Source organism: Aphis gossypii, chromosome 2 (assembly GCF_020184175.1).
Source record: "Aphis gossypii isolate Hap1 chromosome 2, ASM2018417v2, whole genome shotgun sequence".
Taxonomy (NCBI): domain Eukaryota; kingdom Metazoa; phylum Arthropoda; class Insecta; order Hemiptera; family Aphididae; genus Aphis; species Aphis gossypii.
The window spans coordinates 7863827-7887791 of NC_065531.1; the positions used below are offsets into that span (position 1 = coordinate 7863827).

Genomic DNA, 23965 nt, shown 5'->3' on the forward strand with positions numbered 1-23965 from the left:
TAATTTTTTGAGTATAAAATAAATAATACAAATAATATTTTTGTTTTTATAGTTTTATATGTATAAGCTATACAGTCATTAGATATTATATTTCATAAGTAACCCTATGTTTGTTACTTAAATAATTAAGTTGTTAAATTTTCTTTTGACAAGCAGTGTGAATTTTTTAATTTTACACTTTTACTTGAAACTAAAAAATATTAATTAGATACATATTTTTCTAATCAAAGTTTAATTGGAAAAATACATAATATAATGTTAACTAAATAAATCACAAAAAAATGTTGAGTATGAAAGAAGCATTGATTTTTTTAAGAGATTTTCAAAATATCAAGTGAGTGGGCTTAATCTCAAAAAAGCAGGTGGGGTATTTTCAAAATATTGAGTGGGTTTATCCCAGAAAAGCAGGTTGGGTTTTTCAAAATATTGAGTGGGTTAAACCCAGAAAAGCAGTACGGGCTTTTTAGGGCCAACACTAAATCTGAATTTTAAATATTATAATCATTGTAATTGTAGTAACAATAATTATACATCAGCTGATAAGGATTAGTCACAGTACAAAAATATAAATATAATTATTAACTATTAACCATTTTTAAAAACTTAATTCTAGATATTAAGTTAAACTTTTATAATTAGATATATTTTTTTAATTGTAGATATTATATACTACATCTAGAAAAGTAACTTTTTTAATTATAAATAATGTTATAGAATTTAAAAAAATTTAATAAATTTAATATTAAACCATTTATACCACTGTAAAAATTAAAGAAATATTCTTTTTATACAAACAATAGTCTTGAAATTGAGGCACCCTCAGTAATTTGGCATACTTTTACTAAATCTACTTATAATTTTATTCTTGGATTATCATTTTAATAATTCAACGTTATTACATTTTTTGATAATACTGTTGAAATTTTAACAAAAATTATGAACTTGTCAGTAATATCATTGATTATAGAATATAGTATATACTATAACCAATGGTGATATTAATTATAATATCTACATGAATAATTTAATAAAAGAATAATGAAAAGAGATATATTTTAAGTTCTACTTGATTTCTGTTTAAATATCTAATTTTTTAAATTCGGCATGTGTATGTCCTATTTAAGTTGAATTAACAAAACTCTATTGTAGATGGAAATTAATACACCTATACATTTTTAAAACAAATTTTATTTTTCTCCAGATATATTTTTGATAATTTAAAATTTGTTTATTGTATATAGTTTTAATAAAACTTTGTAATTCTTTAACATTGGGTTATCTGTTCATAATATGAAAACCCCTTATTATACATAATTATAAATTATAAGTTAATAGTATTGGTATTAATGTTGAAATTTGTTAATGTAATAGAGTAATCAAGAAACTTTAAAACTTGCTGTACACTATCTTACTAATTTAATAAATAATAAATGGATCAGTAAATTATTCTTATCATAACAAGTTTATGGCTAAATAAAAAAACTAATATATATTAAATAAAAATATTTATGCTTAACTGAGATAATACTTATACATATTAGTTTTTTCTAAAATCTAAATTTTGTGTTACCTTAGTACTTTTCAGTAGCATGCAGAAATGTCATTAATGGGATATAGGCCCCACTTGAAAATCGGTAGTAAGTCAGTTGTTGGTATTTTTTGGTAAGAAATTTTGATAATTATGATTTGAAATAAAACTTGTGTTGATGATTAACATACTGTATGAGTTATGACTTTATGGGTGTTAGGTTAGTATTTATGGAATCTCTTAAATCTTAATAAAAACTAAAAAGTATATTTTTATTGATGGGGTAAAAAAAAATGTTGCCCCCCATGAAGAAAAAGTTCTGCAAGCCACTGGTACATTATAAGCTAGTATATTACACGTCACACATGTGACATGGGGAATGGTATTTTATGACGCCTAAGCATCATAGAGGAAATTTTTTGGGGGGACCGATTGGACATATAATGTTTTATTAACATAAAACAAAAATTAAAATATACAATCACATAATAATAATTATATAATATATAAATACATATTATGTACATATAATATTAATTAATATAAATTGTGCATCATGGTCCGTAAAGTTCACCAAGCCACTGTCATACATGAAAATACATTAATATAGATATAATTAATATAAAAATGAACTATTAGTAGACAATAGTATTTATTAATACATTAAAAAGTAATTATTTATGTACCTAAAATTAATATATATATATCTTCGAATAAGAAATAAGTTGAACAAATCTAGTTTAAATTCAAAATTCAAAAATATAAAAACATGTGTTAATTATTTATTATTTCAATCATATTACCTATGTAGTCATAATAATAAAATAATGTAATCTAATATAATACAACTGCCATTAATGGTTTTTAAAAGTAGATAATGATTTTTTACTCGCATAAAAGAATAATAAATTAGTTGTTTATGCATTAATTATTTTTATTTTTAAAATATTATTCTTAATAAATCAAAAGTATTTAAAGATATGATAAAAATATTTAAGTAGTATAATATTGCATATTACGTATTATTTCTAAAAAAAAAAAAAATGATAAAATGATAAAATGCTACAAAAGGTAGGTTATTTTATAATGAGTTTTTAAGGCTTTACTTAATACTATTGGAAGTTAATTCCATTTTTAATTTGTGGTTCTAAAATTGGAGAGCTTTCACGGGTCAAAATATATTCTGGTTCATCTTCATCTGGTTTTTGATTTTCTCTGTCTAATTTGCACTCTAATAATATATCATATTTATTGTCGTTGATTGTTTCAGAATCTTTGTCTTCACAAACTAAAGCAAATACCGGATATTCTGATGTATCTATACCATTATCCAATAATTTCTCTTCTGTTTCAAGAACTTTTTCTTTAAGATGTAAATATTTTATTTGAATATCTTGCAATTCCTGTTTCCTAATCGTCAATTGTTTAACTTTTGACATTAATCTAGAATTTACTCGTTGATAAAAACTTAACCTTTTCACAAATTTATTAGCTACAAAGTGTCTGACAGGAGTTTTACTTCGACTGTTATTAGGGTTGATCAAACAAGTTGGTCCTGGGATAGTTTTTTTTTTTGAAACAATTGGTTTCTTCACTGATTTCCCTCTATTGGATTGTGTATTACCTGTTTTTTCAACATTAATAACAATAGGTTCTGGCACTAAAGTAAGCATTTCAGTTTGGTTATTATAATTGTATAAATTATTACTCAAATTTTGGTTTACTATATTGTTCGTCTGAGTATATTCAGTATTCGATCTTCTTCTTATGTAATGCGGCACATCACTGTCACTATCATCAGAGCTGATTAAATTGATCACATCATCACATTGGATTAAACTATTAGAATTACAATTATTAGTAAACATTGTATCAAGATTTTGCTGCTAATTGTCTTCTTATATCATCAAAATTAAAATGTTCAGTACATTTCTTTTTTTTTAATGAGTGGGTACAATAATTTCAAATATTACATCAGGATATTTATGTAATTTTAATCTGGTTTTAAACAACCAGGAGGAACATTATCTTCAAAAACGCTAATAATGTTGTATTATATTTCCTTTAAATCTATATCTTGATGAAATTGCATAATGATGAAGTTTTTAATTTCTATTTTCCACAAATATTTTTTTTTGCAAAATGAGCATTTCATATTAGTGTTTACTCACTTGGTAGGATTCTTCCATACTCCAATGCAGTTTTCCAGTATTTCAGTAATTGTTTAGTTTGTAATGGAAACCTTGAAATAAAATATTATATTAAACTAGAATATTGAATAAGATATAATTGTTTTTGGACAAATGTATACTGTATTTTTGTTTATACATCAAATTATTTGAAAAGTTAATCATCTTTAGATTTCAATCTATTTTATATTCTTACACGATCACTAAATGACCCAATAATTGTACAATACATCAAGTTTATTAACTCATTGATATGATTACTCTGAGTTTAAAAAGATTAGAACAACAGTAATATACTGAGATCTTTCTAGTTCAATGAGAGCAACAGAAGTCAGCTTTTGTCTTCACTGTTATGCTCCTCAAAAAAAAAAAAAAAAAAATAATAGTAATAAACAATGTAATTTCTGTACATATACACAAAATATCTAGGTGTTATATTATTTATACATTATACTAGATAAATGTCTAACTTGGGACTTACTTCCCGAACAAAAGAAAAATAAGCAACATTATTTATTTATTGAATGATAAATGGGTGGCATCTCTTTACAAAATATATAATATAACATATATGACATTAACTAAGAACCAGTTGTAATAATAATACAAAATTTAAATACTGATTTCATAATTAAATATACAAGACTAAGATTAAATGTATACAACTAGAAACAATATAGTGACTAAAGAAAATTAGATAAATTAGACTTTTAAAGTAACAATAAAGTATTAAGTTTAAAATCTACACGAGTAGAATTAAAAAAACCAAGATAGTGGGGATTGTATTGGCTAGTCTAAGAGCTCAGGGAAGAAAAGAAAAAGCTCCATTTGTTCTATAATGCGGAATAACAAATAAATTTAGATTTTATGCGTATATTAACAAGAAATTCGGAGATCTATCATCGCTAATAATTTAGGACCTTGAGAATATCAAAAATAAACATAGGTATATACTTAGAATATTTTACTGGATGAAGCAGTGGGTCATGGTATTATGTAATATGGATTGACAGTTAATCATGTAGATTTTTGTACCTAGTTGTTTAAAACTCTATAATATTATTGACTTTCGAGAAGTATGTTTAACAGCGTTAAGAGATTTCAAAGCATCAAAATATCAGTTATAGATTAATTTATACTTTATAAGAAAGAAATTAATTGGTTTAATTACGTAAGAATTTGAGACCAATACTTTAGAATAAAAAGTATACAATTGGTAGTGATTTGTGTTTTGAAAAAGAAACACATGGCTAAGTTCAGTTATACAGTTATAATACCTACTATAATTATAAAATAGTATTGTACCTACCTGTTGTTTTTTTTTTTTTTTTATGAGGGAAAAAATCAATTTTGATGAATTAAATGAAAATTGCATTCAGTCAACTCACTAGAGTAGAGAACGGAGAACGACGCTCTGGATCGAACACAAATTGGTTTGTTAGGATTTTATTGATTCTAGAGATGGTATAAATGATTGTTCGTAATGTACCATATGAATCGTACGTTCATTAATTTATAATTATCTAATATCTAATATTTTTGTACACTATAAAAAAAATAGGTGGTAAATACACAAATTGTTTTGTATACACAGAACATGAACTAAAATATATCTTAGTCACAGATATAGATAATAATTATTATCTATATCTGTGATCTTAGTATAGAAGAATATCAAGAATATAACAAATAACTATATAACCGTTATCATTATTCATTATTCGTTATGTACCTTTGAGTTGATTGTTGATTCTAGAAACGGTTGAAACATCTCGGCGACCAAAATGGAGATTGTATACAACACAATCAGCAGATCGAATTTTTAACATGTCTTTACGGAGGTCCGGTCTCCGGCACACCCGCACATCGTTACGGAGTACTAGTTCGTCGGGTTGGTATAGCTCCGACTTGAGACTTCATCATTATTCATTGTTAGCATAGATAATTATAATATTATTAGTTTGTTTGTATGATGTGAGGTTCTGTAGTTATACAGGTAGTATAAACAGCAGAAATGCAGAATACACAAGTACGCGACAAAACAATTTGTGAATTTGATTATTGTACAGCACTTTTCAATAAATATAGTAAATATACACATCCCCCATGATTTGATAAGAACTATCGATGACAAACATTGAGGTAATATGTAGGTAATAAGAACTTGAATAAATTAATAATAACCTGGAAGCCTGAATGCAACTGGCGTTCAAGTAGTTTTCTGTAAGAAGAGATTTTGTTACTTTCAATAATATTTTGGATAATTTATCTACACCAGTAGATTTTACTTGTTTATTAATGATTGAATCTAAGTTTAACTCTTTAAAATCTAAATAAGTTTTATTTTGACTTGTAAATTAAGCTGTTTGTAACAATTAATGAAGTTAGGATATTTTTAAGCAATATATATATTGCTTAAAATAATGTAATATAATTAATCATATAATATAATCTATACTACTATATAAAATAGAACTCCCTGTTTTGTATGTACGCGCATAACTCAACAATGCCTGGACCGATTTCGCTCATTCTTTTTTTGTTTGGGTCGTAATTGCCAAGAGAAGGTTCTTACGGACGAAAAATTTGAGAAAGTTATCGGGTTAGAGAAATATGACGAGGTGGTGATGAAATTACAGAAGCGCCATCTATCCAGCAAATAGTCAACTAAATTATTTTTGGTAGTCAATGGCAACCATTTAAATAAAATAAATCATTTATTTAAAATGTTTTTAAAAATGCATGCAAATAGACATACAAACTTAAATCGTTGTCATAATAAAAAAAGAAATTAAAAATCTATATATATAAAAATGGAGACAAAAATGTATAAAAATTCATCAATTGAGAACAGCTGAACCGATTTCGCTAATTATTTTTTAGTTGTATTTGTTATTGTCTGGAGAAAGTTTTTACGAAAGAAAATTTTTAAAAAGTCAACCGAATAAGTAGAAAAAGTGCAAAATCTATTCATTGATGTGTGGGATTTGAACTCGATACCATTGTCTTTATTTACTCTATGGTAGACGTAGACATCTAAACATCAGCTCGATGTACAATCAATATAATCTATGGTTTCTATAGTTATTTTAGTTTGGAAATTTAAAATTTGTTGAGTGAATTTTTTTTTAGTTCACAATAATCTATCTATCTTCTATCTTTATATAAATAAAAATAGAGACAAAAATGTATAACATTTCATCAATTGAGAACGGCTGGATCGATTTCGCTCATTCTTATTTTGTTTGGGTCGTAATTTTCAGGAGAAGGTTCTTATGTAAGAAAAAGTTAAGAAAATTGCACGGAAAATTAATAAAAATACAATGAAAAATAAAAAATACCGATGACTACTATTACTATTATTATTATTATTATTATTACTATTTTATTTTCGGTAATCATGGTAACAATTTTTTTGTTATTATTATTTATTTTCTCCATTTTTGTAACATTTTTCACTGATGATTCGCTCCTATTGGTCGCAAGAGAAGGTGCTTATGTAGTACAATTTTAGGAAAATCCACCAGAAAACTTCGGAATCTGGATGTAAAAAAACAACAACAACTATCACTGCAATGATAACAAAACTATATTAAGGTCACTATTGATTATCATTGAATATAATAATTATAGACCTGTTGTTAATTGTTATATTTTGTTAAAACTATAACAAAAAAATAAGAATTAGCAAAATAAGTCAATGTCTACAGTAAATTTCAAATTCACAGCAATAAACTAACATAACAAGTTATGTTATTAGATCGATGCTTACAATTTACACGGTACATTCGTAAAATCGTACCACAAATTTAGTGTGTAATAAGAAAGCATTTTACAAAATTCGCATACTAAAGTGGTGGTTTTACAAGATTTTTGAGAATCAAAACGGTCAATGAAAATGTCTAAGTTTTGAACACCGTTAAACCGAATATTAAATAACAAATTAATCAAAATTTGAATCATATTATATAGAATTGGCATTTTTAACGGGCAACGAAGTGCACGGAGCCAGCTAGTATAATATATAATTGATGTTTGATAACTGTTATTATTTTTAAAAAATTTTAAGAATCTACCGTCAAAAATACATTTTAGCATAATAGTATTAAATAGCTCGTCATAAACATAAATTTTTCTCAAACCTCTTAAAATTACTAAAGAATAATACTAATTCAAGAGGGGTTTTATAGATAAAATATCTGATTGGTACTAACGTTTTAAAACAAGAATAGAATATATTCAGACTGGATTGTTATGATCAACATCAAATACCCTGGACACTAGACCTATAAATAGACTAAGAAATATAGGTGAAAGGGTCAACATTGTTAAAAAAGCATAGCACACAACTTAGAACCGTCTGCAACCATTAATAGTAAGAGAGGGAGAAAAAAGTTCAACATGTTTAATAAAAGACTGTATACACTTCCGGTCCTATCATAAGAACAGATATTAACTATCTCTATTTAATAATATTGACACTTGTAAATCTATAACATGGTATGGGGGACATTCATAACATTAATATAAATAAATTATTAATTGTAAAGGCATGAAAAATATGAAAATAATGGTAAATAAGCATGTAGTAAGCAACATTTGTGGTTTATAATTTTTCTTTAATTAAGTTCAACAAAGTGTAACCAAATAAACAAATTATAAGGAAAATACTGAAAATAGGTACAAGCAGTGACAGTGGCATATCCAAAGGTGGAAGGAGGGCACAGGGGCCATACCTCCCATGGGCTGTATTTACAGATATGGTGCTTAATATAAAATTACTATTAAAAATATTTACAACACTTCCTATTACAACAGCTACACTGGAACATACTTCTTCAATTTTAAAGCAACTGAAAACATACTTAAGGTAAACAATTATTGAAAATAGACTCAATAGTTTAGCTTTAGTAAACATATAAAAAAAGAGGTCATTTAAAAAAGTGAAATCATAGAATATTTTGCAAAATTATCTCCAAGAAGATTGCAACTTAGTCTTAAAATATATGTTTTTATTATTAATTTATTTTGAATATTTACGTCAAACAGCTGTTAAAAATTGATGAAGAAGATAATATGACAGGCTTAAGAGACATGAATAGTAATATATATAACAAATTATGACAATAGAAAGTATAATGTACTAACTTAATGACCAAAAATATAAATAAATTACTTGCATTAATTTGTTAATATTTTTTTTTTTTGGTAGTATATTTGGTAAAATGGTAATGTGTGCCTCCCTTCCCCTACTAATAAAATCTGGATACAAACACAATAAATTAAGATGCCAATTTAGAGTTCTTTATAAATTTATTTTTTTATTGTTTTTTTTTAAGCAATTATACTTTATTTGTGATGAGTTAATTACTAAAACACTTTAAAAATGCAAAAGTATAACTTACATTATTTTTGCTTTGTAAAAATTAAAAAAAAAAAATTAACAAATGATTGTAAAATTTAAAAATAAGATTTAAGAATAATTATTTCTTTTTATTTCTTTTGTTTTGAAACCTATCCAGTACACCAAAACGTTTTGACACTGTTGACTTTGCATCATCGATCTCATCTTTAGGTCGCGCATTTAGTGCTCTAACAAATTCCTAAAAAAAAAATTATTTATTAGAAATTAATAAAAATCTAAAAATTTAATATTTACCTTTGTTTTTTCTTCTAATATTTTTTCTTTTATTTTTGAAGGATTAGCTAAGGTTTTTTTCTTGATTTTATTTCTCACTTTGATATTTATTTTTAATGGTTTTACAGTCTACATAAAAATAAAATCATTAAGTATACCTATTATGTTAATATGAAATTTTATCTTATTTATAACAAATTATAACTTTAACTCTTGTCACTATTGGTTTCACTTACTTGTAGTGAATTCCTAGCTGTTAGTTTAGTCTGGAATGTATCAATGTCAACTTCATCTACAGTAGATTCTAATGTTATCATATCAGCTGGAATCTATAGTAAAAGTATTATAATTTAAACAAAGTTTTAATTGAAGAACTTAAATTACAACTCTACCTTTTCTAAAAGCATTTTGACTTCAGCTTCTTTACGCTGCTTCTTTGTTTGGAATGGATTTCTCTCCAATGCATCAAAATTAGGTTCACCAGATCCTTAACATTGTTGAAAATTAATAAAATATACTTAGTTGTGTGGTCAAAAAATATGGTTAACTTTTTAATACTCATAAATAATTCTAACCTGGTACTAGTAAACTAGAAAAACCACCATCATGTCCAGCTCCAAGAACATCTTCAAATGGACAAAATGCTAAATTATTTATTGTTCTAGCGATATTATGCCTAAGATAAGCATGCTGTATAGTTTTTGTACAACATTCTTCATATACCTAGATTATTAGGTTAACAATTTAGTTTTTATGAATGTCAAAATAATTTAAAGAATATATCATACTTACATCAACAACATTATTGATGGCCACTGCCAAACACCCAGTTTGACTGAATACCATACTTCTTGGGCTAGTCCTAACTTTGTAATCTTGTAATGGTCCTTTTAATTTGCGTACATCCCAAACTTTAATACTTCTATCCATCCCAGATGTGGCCATATATCTATATCAATAAAATTACTTTTAAGCTATAAATAACCAAGTTAAAATAAAATAAGGTTATTCTTACAGTCCGTTAGAATTCACAGCTAGTGATGTAATCATATTTCCATGGCAAAGTATTTTAGCGACAGGTTCTCGAAGATTAGGACTCCACATGGATACAACACCTAGGATTAAATAAGGTTAGATATTATTTAATGTTATTAAATTTTAAAAAAAAATAGTTAAAAATGACCTTTTGTATGTCCTAAACAGATCAATGCATTATTTGGATTTTGAGTCATGAGGCTCAATCGACCCATTTTAGCATTAAATTGTGTTATTAATTTTCCCATTGATACATCCAACCAAGATAAAAATCCTTCTTCACTCTATAAAATATGAATGGAAATGAAATTCATTATGTTTATAATACTAAATAATTATTTTAAATTATATGTAAGACTTACAGCAGTACTTAAAAGAAAATGATATGGGAGAAATTCCTGGTGTAAAACATTGTTTAAATTCTTCAAGCAATGTACTTCTACACCTTGATTATCATACATATAAACCCACTTTTTTTGTGCAACCGAAAAAAGATTTTCATTGTGAAGCCACCTGTAAATAAGTAATTAATATAGTGACTTGTAATATGAATATTACTTTTAGTGAATTGAAGAACACCTCACCCATATGTGTTGTTTTTGTCTTACTAATTAAGTAGAACTAAGTATATCTGTGTTCAGAAAAATGCATTTATTTTATGTTAATAGCTTTAATATTAAAGTCTATTTATTTATTATTGAACATAAAGGAAAGAATATTGTATTTGGCATCTCATAGGCTTTTATTGATACTTTCATTTTAAAGTGAGTTATAGCTAGCAAAATATTACTACTTTAAAATGCACCTAACATGCCCAAGATAATATTTTTACCTTTAAGTTTTATAATAGGTAAATTACCTCTAATATTAAAGCTAAGAATGCAAAATTGCTGTTATACAGTAGTGACATAGAGATAATACATGAGAGTAAGGTGTTTAATCGATGAGATAATTAAAAATGTTTATAGTTACTATTAGCTTACTTAACATCATATACTTCTTCCATAACATTTATTTCACACATCAAATGTTTTGTAATCCAGTCCATAGCAGCAACATGGCCTTTTCGTCCACCAATTAATAACTGCCGACCATTTAATGAATAGTCAATACTAAAGCAATACATACATTTTAATTGTATTTATATTGTATTCAAAGGCATGATATTATAAACTTACTCGTACGGACCAAAATCAAGTTGTAAATCAAAATGTTTTTTAGCACTAGTCACATCAACTGAATTTGATAGCTGTGTTTGTGTAATTTTTGTTGTTTTCTCTCCTGGTTCAGCAATGATATAACTTTAAAGAAAAACCAATCATTTAATTTAAAATAATTATGTTTAATTCATTTTATTTAATCAAATCAAAACATTCAAAACAGAAACAGCTAAAGATAATTTACATTAATAATTATAAAGAGTATTACCCAGAATTTTCAGGCAATAATACATTTGCTGCTTCAGAAATTTTAGCTGCTAATTTATTTTTGGTTTCATTAATTATTCGGGATTGGTGAACTTTCCCCATCTAAATAAATATTAAATAATTAATTACTGAAAAAAATTAAAATACTACAACTACCTATTTAAAAAAATATATATAAACACAAATAATCTAAATGGTAGTTGTTTTAAAAACATTATATTTGATCCTAAACTAATAAACAGTTATCTAGCCTGTATTTTAGTCTTACCTTAAAAATTGAAAATAACTTCTATAATTGTTGTAAATCACATAAATACTGTATTACAGGAAAGAGCCATTAACGTGTCCAATATAAATACATAATTAGATAGGAGAAAAAGAATACACTAAGCGTAAATAATAAGAGACATGAATACAACAGTTATAGAATACAGTACCAAAGTAAAATACATTATGCAGAATATTGCCGCATGGCGAATCTGTAAGTTTATTATCAAATAATTATCAATTCTCTATGATATAGTTTATCTCAGTGTTATGGAAGAAATAATATATTATACTTGATTTACCCATTAGACTTGGAATACACAACAAATTATATGGACATAACCACCATTAAATTTTAAATTTTAATATACCCAATACGTCACAATGTCACATATAAATTTCATATTTTTTAGAATATATTATTGAGAGTTGGGAATTCACTAGTTCAGTCAGAAATTTATACTAAAATTATCTAGAGGCGTAGGAATATTAAAATCCAGGAAACGAACTTTTATTTGAAAAAATTATATACTTAATGAAATTAAAAATACTAAGAAGGGGAAAAGACAAATTTTTATTTGTGAAATCTGTATGGTATTATTTACAAAAAAAAAAAATAATTGTATTTTTATGTATTAGAAAAAAAATTAATTAAAAACGTTACATACTCGTATACTCTGCTGTTATACATTTATGGTCCAATCACTCCAATCTACGGATACACTTAAAAAATATAGATTTAATTTGTGGCATAATAATCCTCGGGTGGAAAAGGTAAAAAAATATTTTATACGAAGCAGGTATTTATATAAAATCTGGCTCTTTTACCGACTGCTCAAAATATTGAATCTAATATAACCAAATCAAATAATCAGTGTAAAATATCAATAACTATTTAATTTAAAATTGTATTTCTTTTTAATTTTTTTTCCTTAAATTTTATTATGTAGGCATACATAAATATTAAAATGTTAAATGGTCTTAGTAGTCGAAGCAAAAATTATGTAGTATCAAGAAGATAACTTTTCATTTTTCTATTAAAAATTATCGAAGTTCATAATATTGATAGTTAACATGTTTAATAATTAAAATAATTAAAATAAATATATAACATCTATATTAAGCAAAAGGAAGTGCGATCACTGGATGGTTTCTTCCCTCACCCTATTCATGTTTTTTAATGTAGTGTAGCACATATTCTTATTATGCCTCTGGGTATAGATTGTATATTCTCTAATAAAATTATAAAAAAAAAAAAAAAAAAACATGTTGACAAAATTTATCAAAATCTAGACAATTTTAAATTATTTTGTACTTTTGCTGTTAAAAATTCATAAAAGTGTCTTTCAATGTTTACGTTACCTATTAATAACCTAGCTTCAAGTTTTAATTTGATGTCCTTTTAAATAATATTACTTTAATACTAAATCGGATAAATCATTTTATTAATTAACTAATGAGCATTGACTATTGAGTAATACAAAATACATTAAAATTTAAAATAAAAATTAATGTATAATAATTAAATTCGGCAGTCAATGATTAATGATTGTGATCTAGGTATCGTTTATTCCATGTCGAATAGATATTTATTATTTTGTTCTCTACGATGCTTATATATTGATATAAACGGTTTTTATTCTTGCCGTCCACCAGGTCTATTATCATTATAATTTATAATATTGTATCCGAAATCCGAATTCCGAATTTCGACTTTAGAAATGTTCTAGTGACTGGTGATCTGTTCTAGGGTTCTGGACAAGTGTACCAGAGTCTTGTTAATTTGTTTACGTACGTAACCCATGTCAATCCGCTGAGTGAATTTTAAAAAAATTATTTTTTTGACCACAATTTGTGAGTTTTAGTATGTCAGTTGTGCAAAATGAACTTTAAAACTGTAGCAGCTCTATTGGACGGCGTGCACACAGATTTTGTGGTGTCGGTTTTCGAGTAATTATTGTTTGATTTGTGATATTCATTTGACGATCAAATTGAAAACACATATTTACCTTATATGTATTTTACAGGGACACTATTTTTATTGCTATTACTCAAAATTCAAAACTAGGGACATTGTATTTAGTCAAGCCAGATTTTAATTCACCGGAAGATCAGGCATACGACATTAAGTGAGATTTTAAGTTTTAAATTTCATAAATTATCTATTCTTAGTATAACAGTAAATTTAATGATAATTTATAAATGCTTGTATTGTTAGAGCTCTATTTGGCCGAGACGACGATAAACAAACTTCGAGTATTGTTAGTTTAATGCGAGGATTAAACATTGAATGCAGAACAATTATTTCTCTTATGATAGAAAACATTAACTTCAGAACTTTAAGAGCTATACAACAAGTCTTATCCACTCTGATTTAAAAAGTTACTAAACATCATGCCTCTATATGGTCAAGTCATCATTGGTCCGCCTGGTTGTGGAAAAACTACGTATTGTGATGAAATGAGCAAGTACTTACAAGAATTGGGCAGACAAGTAGCTATAATCAATATAGGTAATTATTCATGAATATTGAATAGTGATAAAATTATATTTTTATTAATTGTGTTTAAGGCTACTAATTTCCTAATGGTTGATTTAAAGTGTCATTAATTTTCTGTTTTTATAATATTATACTAAAATAAAGTTTTTATTTTTTACACTATCCTATTGTACATAATATTATTTTATTTTATTTGTATTAACCATTAAGGTATTGAATTATTTATTTTATTAGATCCAGCTAATGATTCATTGTGTTACAAAGCAGCAATTGATATATCAGAACTTATTACTGTTGAAGATGTTATGGATTATGTAAACTTAGGACCCAATGGAGCTTTGATTTATTGTATAGAATACTTGGAAAAGAGGCTTGATTGGTTGTTAGAAAAATTAAGGAAACTGACTGGTTATTATTTATTTTTTGATTGTCCTGGACAGGTATATGATTGTTTATAATTTAGCATATTAAGCAAAATCTAATAATAATAATTCACTTGATTCAGGTAGAAATATACACTCATCATAACTCAATGAAAAATATTATGTCTGCAATAAAAAACGAATTAGATTTGCGATTATGTTGTGTTCAACTTATTGATTGTCATTATTGTAGTGATCCAGGTATATATATATATTTTATATCGTTTTGGTTAAACATTATCTTATTAATAAAAAATTATATGTTATTATAATTTATAAAACAAGTTGTAATATAATACATTAAATAACTGTTCTTATCAGATACCATATATTAACAGAATCAAATATTTTTTGTAGATATTTATTAATAAGTACCTATTATTTTTATTTAACTATTTAAATGTTAAATTAGTTTATTAGAACATATATTTCAATGGATTAGACAATTTATTTAAAATATATTTTTCTTTGTGATTTTTTCGCGTCTAATGTGCCATTGTCCCAGTTTTAACGGCATGTCCTGGCCAATCATTTAGTTTTGTCTTGCTTAGTAGAAACTGGGAAAAAATAACAATGAATACTGTATTATTTAATAATAAAACAAAATAATATTGTGCCAATGTTATCTGTCACCATACGAGTATACTATTATACTATAAGTATAATTTAAAAAAGAAATAAGTTCCTATGATAGGAATTTAAAATTTTTGACAACTCTAATAATAATAAATAATTATTCATTTTTAGGTAAATACATATCTGCGCTTTTGATGTGTACATCTACCATGTATCAAATGGAATTACCTCATGTGAATATATTATCAAAAATAGATATTGCAGTTAAACACAAATCCAAGCTATTATTTAATTTAGATTTTTATACGGATGTATTGAGTCTTGATCATCTCTTGGATGCATTGCAAAATGATCCTCATACCTCTAGGTAAGTGCATATTTCAATATTATTATCATTTCAACAGAAATATTAAGGTATCCTTGTAATTAAATTTGACAATTTTAATGTTTAAAAAAGAAAACATGTGCACCTTTTTGTATACTACCTATTTATGAATATCAGTATAGTATGTGGTTTGCCAATGTATTTTTATACTGTGATTGGGAATTGGGATATCAATGATATTATAGGTGACAACAATATAATTGGTTTAGGCAGTGCTGTTGTCTGGAATTTTTTTTCAGGAGGTGGTGATAATTTGTTTTTTTGTTGAAGAGGCTTAATTTAGATCTCTTCTAAGTATAATGTTATGACGCTATATCGCTGAATATAAATAACATTTTAGAATTTTCATATCAATTACAAATGATATGAGGAAATAATGGAGAAATGTATGAGGTATTGAGGTAGGTATGTGATAAAGGGAAATGGTTTAGATCAGGAAGTTGGGCGGTGCATGTTAAAACAGAATAGAAGATGAGTTTAGCAAACATGAGAATGCTAAAATGTGTGGAATTCTTAGTTGATGAAATAAGAAGTTAATTTCTTAGGGATAGCATAGGAGTAACATTAATGTGAACAATATGAGGGAGAATAAGTTTAAATGTTGCAATCATGTTATGAAGAGAGGTAAATTATTGAAGGCAGTGAGAGTAGCAATGAAAATAAATTTAGAAGAAAGTAGAGGGAGTTGATGACCGTAGAAGAGAAGAATAGACAGAATAGAAAACGATACAAAAATAGTTTGTTTGTAAAGAAGAAGTGGAACATTACTGTTATTAAGGAGCTGTAGGATAAGAGTGGTAGACCCTATATAGTTTAGAGTAAATGACAAAGATAAAGATTCTATAACATCTTGATAATATTTTAACTCTTTATCGCTGAAATTAGTATAATTTGTATTAAAGACTTTTATTATTAATGCCCATCGTAATTAATAGTTGTTTTTTTTTTAATATATATCAGGCATATTACACATAATTAAAAATTTTATTTGCTTTACAGATATCATCGCTTAAATAAAGCTATAGTTAGCCTGATTGAAGGGCAAAATATTGTTTCATTTCTACCACTTAATGTAAAGGATAAACGTACATTAGAATTGGTGAGAAAGAACATCGATAGAGCTAATGGGTATATTTTTAATCCTGAAGAGAATCGGAATGCTGAAATGTTAAACTCAATTATGCAACTGGACATCAACGATTTAACTCTTGACGTTTTAGAAGATCTACCTAAATCCAATTCATCAGATAAAATGATGCAAAATTGAATTTTTTTTTTTTATTTCTCTTGTATAATACTATATAGCTTCATACAAACATATAATAAATAAACTTAATTATGTTAAGTTTTATTTTAAGAAGAAACAAATACAATTATTATTTGTATATAAATAAAATAAAATTATGATAATTTTAAATCATGAATATGTTTTTATATTGAATTATATTCTTTAAATCACATTCCAAATACCTAGTTTAAAATAATACACTAAAATAAATATCAAACAAATACAAAGTACTGAACAAATTATACAAATTACATTAGTAATAAGTAAACCACGTGTAATAATTATATACCCTGGATGATCATTTTGACAAAAACATAAAATAGTTGAAAATTTACTATGTTTGAAAGCAAATTAGCAAAACAATCTAATGACGTAATCATCGTGTATAATCATCACGTACAGCGATAAGAAAAACAGGTTTTAGAAGGTAAATATTGTATAAAAAAAGTGTGTTCTAAGATTATAAATTATGGTAACGACTGATACACAGTCACAAAGACTACAATACATGTGTTGTTTGAATACAGATCAAATACAAATTAAGCATTCAGAAAGTTGTTGACCAAAAAAGGTAAATATCACAATAAAATGTATAACAATAATCAATAGCTTATATAAATATAAGGTTAACATAAATTGAATAAAAAATTGTTTGAATACATCTTAATATAAACTGATTTAAGTATCCTTTATAATCTCTTTAAAGGTTTTAAACTATGAAATTATAAAGTTTTACTTTGATCACAGTCATACGTTTTTATACATAAATTGTTTAGTTATTAATTTTTTATGTATAATTCATTGATAAGGCCTTTTCATAATCGTCTTCTCTAGAATTGCTGTCAATAGATAATATAGTTTCAGTATGAGATATCGAAAATCCAAGTAATTCATTAACTGAATCTTGCAATGACGGCTGTGCTTCTTTCAACTGTTCATAAATACTATAAGCAGTAGTTAAAGCTTTATCCAAATCAATTCGTTCGCATAAATTATTTACATGCTGAAAATAATAATTAAAATAAATTACTATTATTACTATGTGTCACTGTTAAATTTGGTTAATAAGAAGAATGGAAACCCTTCTGAATTTAAGAGGACATTTTACCCATATACATTCTCTCTTACAAACGTTCAATATTGTAAAAATTGTTTCACATGAGCAAAGACTACTCAGGCTGTAGTTCAAGTTAATTAACCAAATTTTCACACTAGAAAGAAGAGATTTTGGACTGTACAACATCATTATTTTTTTTTTGATGTAAGAACTAGTGAAATTATTCAAGTTTAAGAAATAAAAAAATAATGGATTGTGAAATAATAAAAACGTATTTTATATTAGTGATAAAAATAAAATTAAAAACAATGTTGCACAGCCCTAGTGGTTCTTGCCCATGTGAAATGGTTTTTACTTTATTATACATATTTTGTAAGACAGATAGTAAATAGATAATAAGATAGTATTATATAGTAAATAAATAATAATGAATTTAATAACAATACTAACTTTCAATATTTCAGTTAATCCAAAGTTTTCATTGATGATAGTATCCTTTTCATTATCCAATATTGCTACACATATTAGTAAATGGAAATTTGCACATGGAATATCAGTCCATAATACTTCCCACAAGCGCATGACGTCAGAATGGATAAATTCTCGTTTGAATAAAACCAAAAGCCATCTAAAGCAAAAGTACATATTGCTAGAATCCATCTTTTTCAAATGGTTTTCTAATTTTGGTGATACAGTTGTAAGTAAATAATGTAAATCGTTCAACTGTTTTTTCATGCCAGTTTGTTTTAATTCAAAGTTTGTATTCTAAAACAGAAAAAATAAATCGATTAGTAATCTAAATTGTAATTCATTTAGTAATATACGTGTTATAAATTTTTATTACTTACGACTCTGTTCATGAAACCCACAAAACACCAAAATGATTCTACTTCATCGCTATTCATTATCATTAATATAGGTGATAATAAATCACTCATACCCTGGACATAACCGAGGTCAAAATTGTACATAACATAAGTCATTAATACATTATGTAGTTTAACTAGATTTTCATTCCCTTCTCCAGCATAAAAATCAAGAGTGCGGTCAGTTCTATAAACATCTTTATCTGTAATCAAAGAAAAATAATTTAATAATTATTAAAATAGGAAGATTGTCTTGATATTACCTATTAAGTTCTTGTGATCTCTATACTTATTAAACCTAGATATTTGATCAGGAGACATATTCATCCATTGTACTTTCATTCTCTCATATTCAGTTTTTTGTTGTCTATCAATATTTATACGTTGTTCTCGAGTAGAATTCCAAGGATAATATCCAAGTAAGTATTTCCATACTTCATGTCTTATGGAATTTTCACAACCCTAATTAGTATACAAATAAAATTAATAGAAATCTTCACATATTAAATACATTTATATAACTTACTCCATGGAAAATTATTTTTTTGATGTAATCTTCATTTATTATTCGACCCTCTTCATTCATAGATAGATAAAATGTGGTTTGATCTAATGGATTTCCTCTTGACTTTACTGCTGGTCTTGGTGGCAATACAGTTGGTGGAGGGTGATCTAGCATAGTATATTCGTCATCTTCCTCAGCTCTATTTAAGAGTTCGGCTACTTCTTGGTCTGGTCTTGTATCTGGTGTGCGAGTCACTTCATATTCGATATACAATTTATGTAAGTACATTTAATATATTATATAGTTATTGTAATATAATAAATTATAATTTACTCACATAGAACATCACTAATTTTTGCAAATGTTTCATAAGTTTTTTCCACAGGGTTGTTTTGAAAACCACTAATAAAACTCCAGACTGTACTAGTAGGTGGTTGATCAGGAAATATTTTTAACTCTTTAATTGACTGACATAGAGGATCTGAATCTTGTCGCTCACCCATTACCAATATCACTCCAGTAGGTCTGTGGTGTCGTATTTCTCTAACATAGCAGAAATAGATAAATAATAATTATGTATAGTTAATATTGTGTTGTATTCAATTTTTTTTAATATATAAATTTATTTACTTTTCTGTATGAAGTAAAGTTTTTAAAGCGGTCACAAAATCACTAATAGGTGAGCTTTCAAATAAAAATGTGACAAGTGAACCATTAGTTTGGAGTATTGATATTTGATGTTTTTTATGTTTTTTCATTTTATAACTCTTCATTGTAGCCAAATTAATTTTTATATCAATACTATTACGATCATCTAAAAAATAAAAATAAAAATTAAGTGTAATATAATAATATTATTATGTCTGAAATTATTTTCTTCAATTTAATCTTAATTTATTACATATTATAAGTTATTATTAATGAGTTAATGACCATTGAAGTGTTGAAATAATCTTTATAACTGACAGTTTATAAAACATAAAATAAAATTAAATTAAAGATCAATATTCTGAATTTACTTACTTTTATTTTTTCCATTTTGTTTGTATCCCGTATCAACTATATTCCATTCATCTATATCAGGAAATATAGACATTTCAGTTGGTTTCCATTCAATGAATTTTGCATTTCTCTACAAAAAATATTTATAATTATTTGATCCTTTTGTACAAAAAGTAAAGTATTATTGTTGACTGTTTTTAAGTAACAAAATCTTACATATTTCATAATTCGCAATAATCCTGTATAATGAGTTTCTGCATTTTTATGATTCTTCGATCCTTTGAGCAATTTACTTAAACTTTTTATTGCTACGCCTTGTTGGACAAAATACTCCTAAATAAATATTTATTAGTAACATAAATTAAGAAATAAAAGTAAGTAATTTACTGTTCCAACTTCTTCATCTGAAGCAGTTGATTCAGAACTTCCATAAGTTGAATTCATTTCCGTAGTAGTTGTTTTTTCATATAAGACTACAGTACCTGCTCCAGCTAAGCATAAAAATATTAGATAATATTTATTTTAATTTACCTTATCATAAATTTTTTTTTTAAATTTCATAGTTTTTCATACAGCAAATTGATTTAAAAACTTAATAAACAATACAAAATAAATGATTAAAATGATAATAAATTATCCTATCATGCACACCAGTTATATTTATATAATTATATTCATTGTTTCATTTTATAAAACTGTAAAACCCAATGAATTTTAGACTTTAGTCTTTACCTGTGCCACTATTTTGATTTTGATTATTTGTTTCAATAACACTAGTATTAGACGCCATACCTTCCATTTTTCTCATTAAGAACAATATTCCTTTTAATAAATTAGATCTGTCATTTTGATCTCGTTTATCAACAGCCGCTAGCTTATCTACACGGTTCATCAAATGACATAATTTTGCATCTGCTGATCTATACTGTTCGCTGTACCTGTCCCCTTGAATGTTGTCGATCATTGCATTGATGATTTGTAGTTTTTTAACACACGTCTTAATTTCACTCTTAACATCAACTACCGAAACTGTGCTGTCGGTGTTCATCAACGAATTGCCTTCGACTTCAATTCTCAATAGACCACGCAGAACGCTCCTCATTTCATTTACATCGTTCATAGCGGCTATTCCTCTGACTCTCAACTCGTACGACAATTCTTCTTCGTCAAGCTTAGTGACATCCATTTTTTTTCTGTCACTCAAACGATGTAAAATATTATATTATTGTTATTAAAATATAAAAACACTGCGTACATTAAATATATTAGAAGTTTATAATATAGGTACCTCCTATAATACTACTGTGGATAACTTTTCATCACGTACAAAAACAACAAATACAAACGGCCTTGTAAAGATGAAACAATATTGAGGTCACCCAAACCCGTTCTCGATGTGTTAATAATTCCTCTCATATTTTTTTCAATCACGCAAACGCTCAACAGCAATCTGCTCAACGCACACATAACACTATAGTAATACTATCCACCCTCCCACCACAGAAGATATTATTATTCAATTTATATCCTATGACAAACGCGCTATACATACGATGCAATAAGATACCTGCCTGATTCGGTCTGTTTTCGTGCAAAATCGTCCCGATAGCACACGAAAGTATGAAACTGCGAATTTTCAATCACAGTGTCCGAGGTTCAGACGTCAACGACAGACTAAGCATCACCAAGTATTTTCTAAATAGGTCTTGTTATGTTCCCAGAGCAATATGTTAAGAAAACATGCAAGTCGCTGCTGTTTGCCAGTGTGATCGTGTGAACTATTGTCTTTGTCTATGAAGGCGAATGCGAAATCGTAGTACCGCTATTCGCAGCCAACAAATTGTTATTCATTATTGTATTATTTGTATTATTGTCGTTCGTCGTTGTTTTTATCAATCTAAAATAGAACCGCGGTTATATCATGATCGTGATAATAGAAATAATAATATAAATATTATTATGTTCCGTCTTCTGTTTTTTTTTTTTTTTTATAGTATTACGACGTTGCAGTGCTGCATAGTACACTACGTGACTACGACGCAGTATATTATCTATATAATAGTGTATATAGGTATTTGTGTTGTATTAAATTCGTGTTCGTTGCTATAGGCGTGTAGAAAGATTGGAGGGAGGCTTGGTGATTAAGCACCTCCCAAATTTTAATATTAGGTTCTCAAAAAAAAAATTAAAAATGATATACGTCTTACACCGATCAAAAATAATAATGTATTTTGAAAGATAAAAAAAAATATGTATTTTATAATATTGAATTAAATATTTAAATGGGTAATAGGCATCTATATACCTATAGCTGTATAATACATAGGTAATGTATTAAACACAATTTCAATATTTATTTTAATATTTTAAAAACTTTTAAATTAAAACCATCAACATTTTTCACATTTAAGTATGTAGGTAGGTATTGAGGATTATATTATCATTATTTATTATTGTTAGAATATTACATTTTTAGTAAACACCATTTTTTTTAACAATATTCTATTTATACAACATAGTCAGATCATAGTTCAGTTCATAATTTCATATTACCTATTATTTGTATCCTGTAAAGCTAGGATTTCCAAATTTTTGAAATACCTCAAATACTCAAATCGGGACTTGAAATAAAATAACGAATAACTTTTTAGATTCTGAGCGGAGATATTATATAAATGCATTGATTTTATCATATTTTTTTTGTGGATAAGTGCACGATAAATTATTAATAAATTGCTTCAATTTTCAAGAGCTGGAAATAATTTTGAATAAAAAATTGGATATAGTTAATACCTACTTTTTTATTACTAAATTTAAAAACAATAGGTAAGCACTTACTTTTGTAAGCCGGGTAAACAAATAAAAAATTAAGTAAAAATAAGAAGTTTTACACAAATCCAATTTTCAACTATTTTTGAGCTATTTATGGCATGAGACATTTTTTATTTTATAAATGTTGATTAAAAATTAATTATTTGTTGCATAAAAATACTTAGAAATTTAATTCAATGTACCAACCTTTTAAGTTGTGAATTTCTCAATAAAAAAATATCGAATATCTATATTCACAATTTTTTTTATAAGCATTTAAAGTTAGAATTTTTACAAGATTCATAAAAATCTTGAAAATTAAAGTAAATAATTTTATAGTTAGAAATAATAGAAATTCGTATTTTTTTTTTTTTTTACTTAAAATTTAAAAAATTCAACACAATGTTAATTATTACTTCTTCAACTAGTTCTTTTGATAAGCCAAAAAAATTTTTAAAAGCATTTCAAG

The 23965-nt window shown here is 26.1% G+C and overlaps 4 protein-coding genes across 9 annotated transcripts; 1 reads left to right on the forward strand and 3 right to left on the reverse strand.

The window, feature by feature from the left end:
* Positions 1–1488: 1488 nt before the first annotated feature.
* Positions 1489–6018, reverse strand: LOC114125814 (uncharacterized). 3 transcript variants are annotated; one of them, XM_027989590.2, is made up of 2 exons: positions 5450–6018; positions 1489–3770 (listed from the first exon to the last, which is right to left on the reverse strand). In XM_027989590.2, the coding sequence occupies exon 2, from the start codon at positions 3394–3396 to the stop codon at positions 2641–2643; it is 756 nt and encodes a 251-aa protein (XP_027845391.1). In that variant the 5' UTR covers positions 3397–3770; positions 5450–6018; the 3' UTR covers positions 1489–2640. The 3 variants fall into 3 exon arrangements, with proteins under 3 accessions (XP_027845391.1, XP_027845392.1, XP_027845393.1); XM_027989591.2 differs by lacking the exon at positions 5450–6018 and adding an exon at positions 5106–5389; XM_027989592.2 differs by lacking the exon at positions 5450–6018 and adding an exon at positions 5027–5389.
* Positions 6019–9011: 2993 nt separating this feature from the next.
* Positions 9012–12913, reverse strand: LOC114125818 (WD repeat-containing protein 46). 2 transcript variants are annotated; one of them, XM_050202406.1, is made up of 13 exons: positions 12753–12913; positions 11819–11919; positions 11569–11691; positions 11374–11502; positions 10753–10903; positions 10539–10674; positions 10371–10470; positions 10148–10304; positions 9931–10078; positions 9748–9842; positions 9592–9684; positions 9377–9484; positions 9012–9320 (listed from the first exon to the last, which is right to left on the reverse strand). In XM_050202406.1, exons 2-13 carry the CDS (start codon positions 11917–11919, stop codon positions 9201–9203), a joined length of 1461 nt encoding a protein of 486 aa, XP_050058363.1. In that variant the 5' UTR covers positions 12753–12913; the 3' UTR covers positions 9012–9200. The 2 variants fall into 2 exon arrangements, with proteins under 2 accessions (XP_050058363.1, XP_027845400.1); XM_027989599.2 differs by lacking the exon at positions 12753–12913 and adding an exon at positions 12086–12296.
* An 813-nt stretch (positions 12914–13726) lies between these two features.
* On the forward strand, positions 13727–17384 carry LOC114126772 (GPN-loop GTPase 2-like). The gene is made up of 7 exons (XM_050202407.1): positions 13727–14034; positions 14112–14213; positions 14303–14596; positions 14819–15024; positions 15090–15207; positions 15754–15949; positions 16967–17384. Exons 3-7 carry the CDS (start codon positions 14479–14481, stop codon positions 17232–17234), a joined length of 906 nt encoding a protein of 301 aa, XP_050058364.1. The 5' UTR covers positions 13727–14034; positions 14112–14213; positions 14303–14478; the 3' UTR covers positions 17235–17384.
* LOC114125764 (TBC1 domain family member 15-like) lies at positions 17378–22651 on the reverse strand. 3 transcript variants are annotated; one of them, XM_050202404.1, is made up of 11 exons: positions 22257–22651; positions 21073–21176; positions 20902–21018; positions 20707–20815; positions 20314–20497; positions 20021–20226; positions 19705–19937; positions 19442–19640; positions 19161–19381; positions 18763–19077; positions 17378–18258 (listed from the first exon to the last, which is right to left on the reverse strand). In XM_050202404.1, the coding sequence occupies exons 2-11, from the start codon at positions 21127–21129 to the stop codon at positions 18043–18045; spliced, it is 1857 nt and encodes a 618-aa protein (XP_050058361.1). In that variant the 5' UTR covers positions 21130–21176; positions 22257–22651; the 3' UTR covers positions 17378–18042. The 3 variants fall into 3 exon arrangements, with proteins under 3 accessions (XP_050058361.1, XP_050058362.1, XP_027845337.2); XM_050202405.1 differs by having other exon boundaries at positions 22253–22651; XM_027989536.2 differs by lacking the exon at positions 22257–22651 and adding an exon at positions 21418–21967.
* Positions 22652–23965: the final 1314 nt, after the last annotated feature.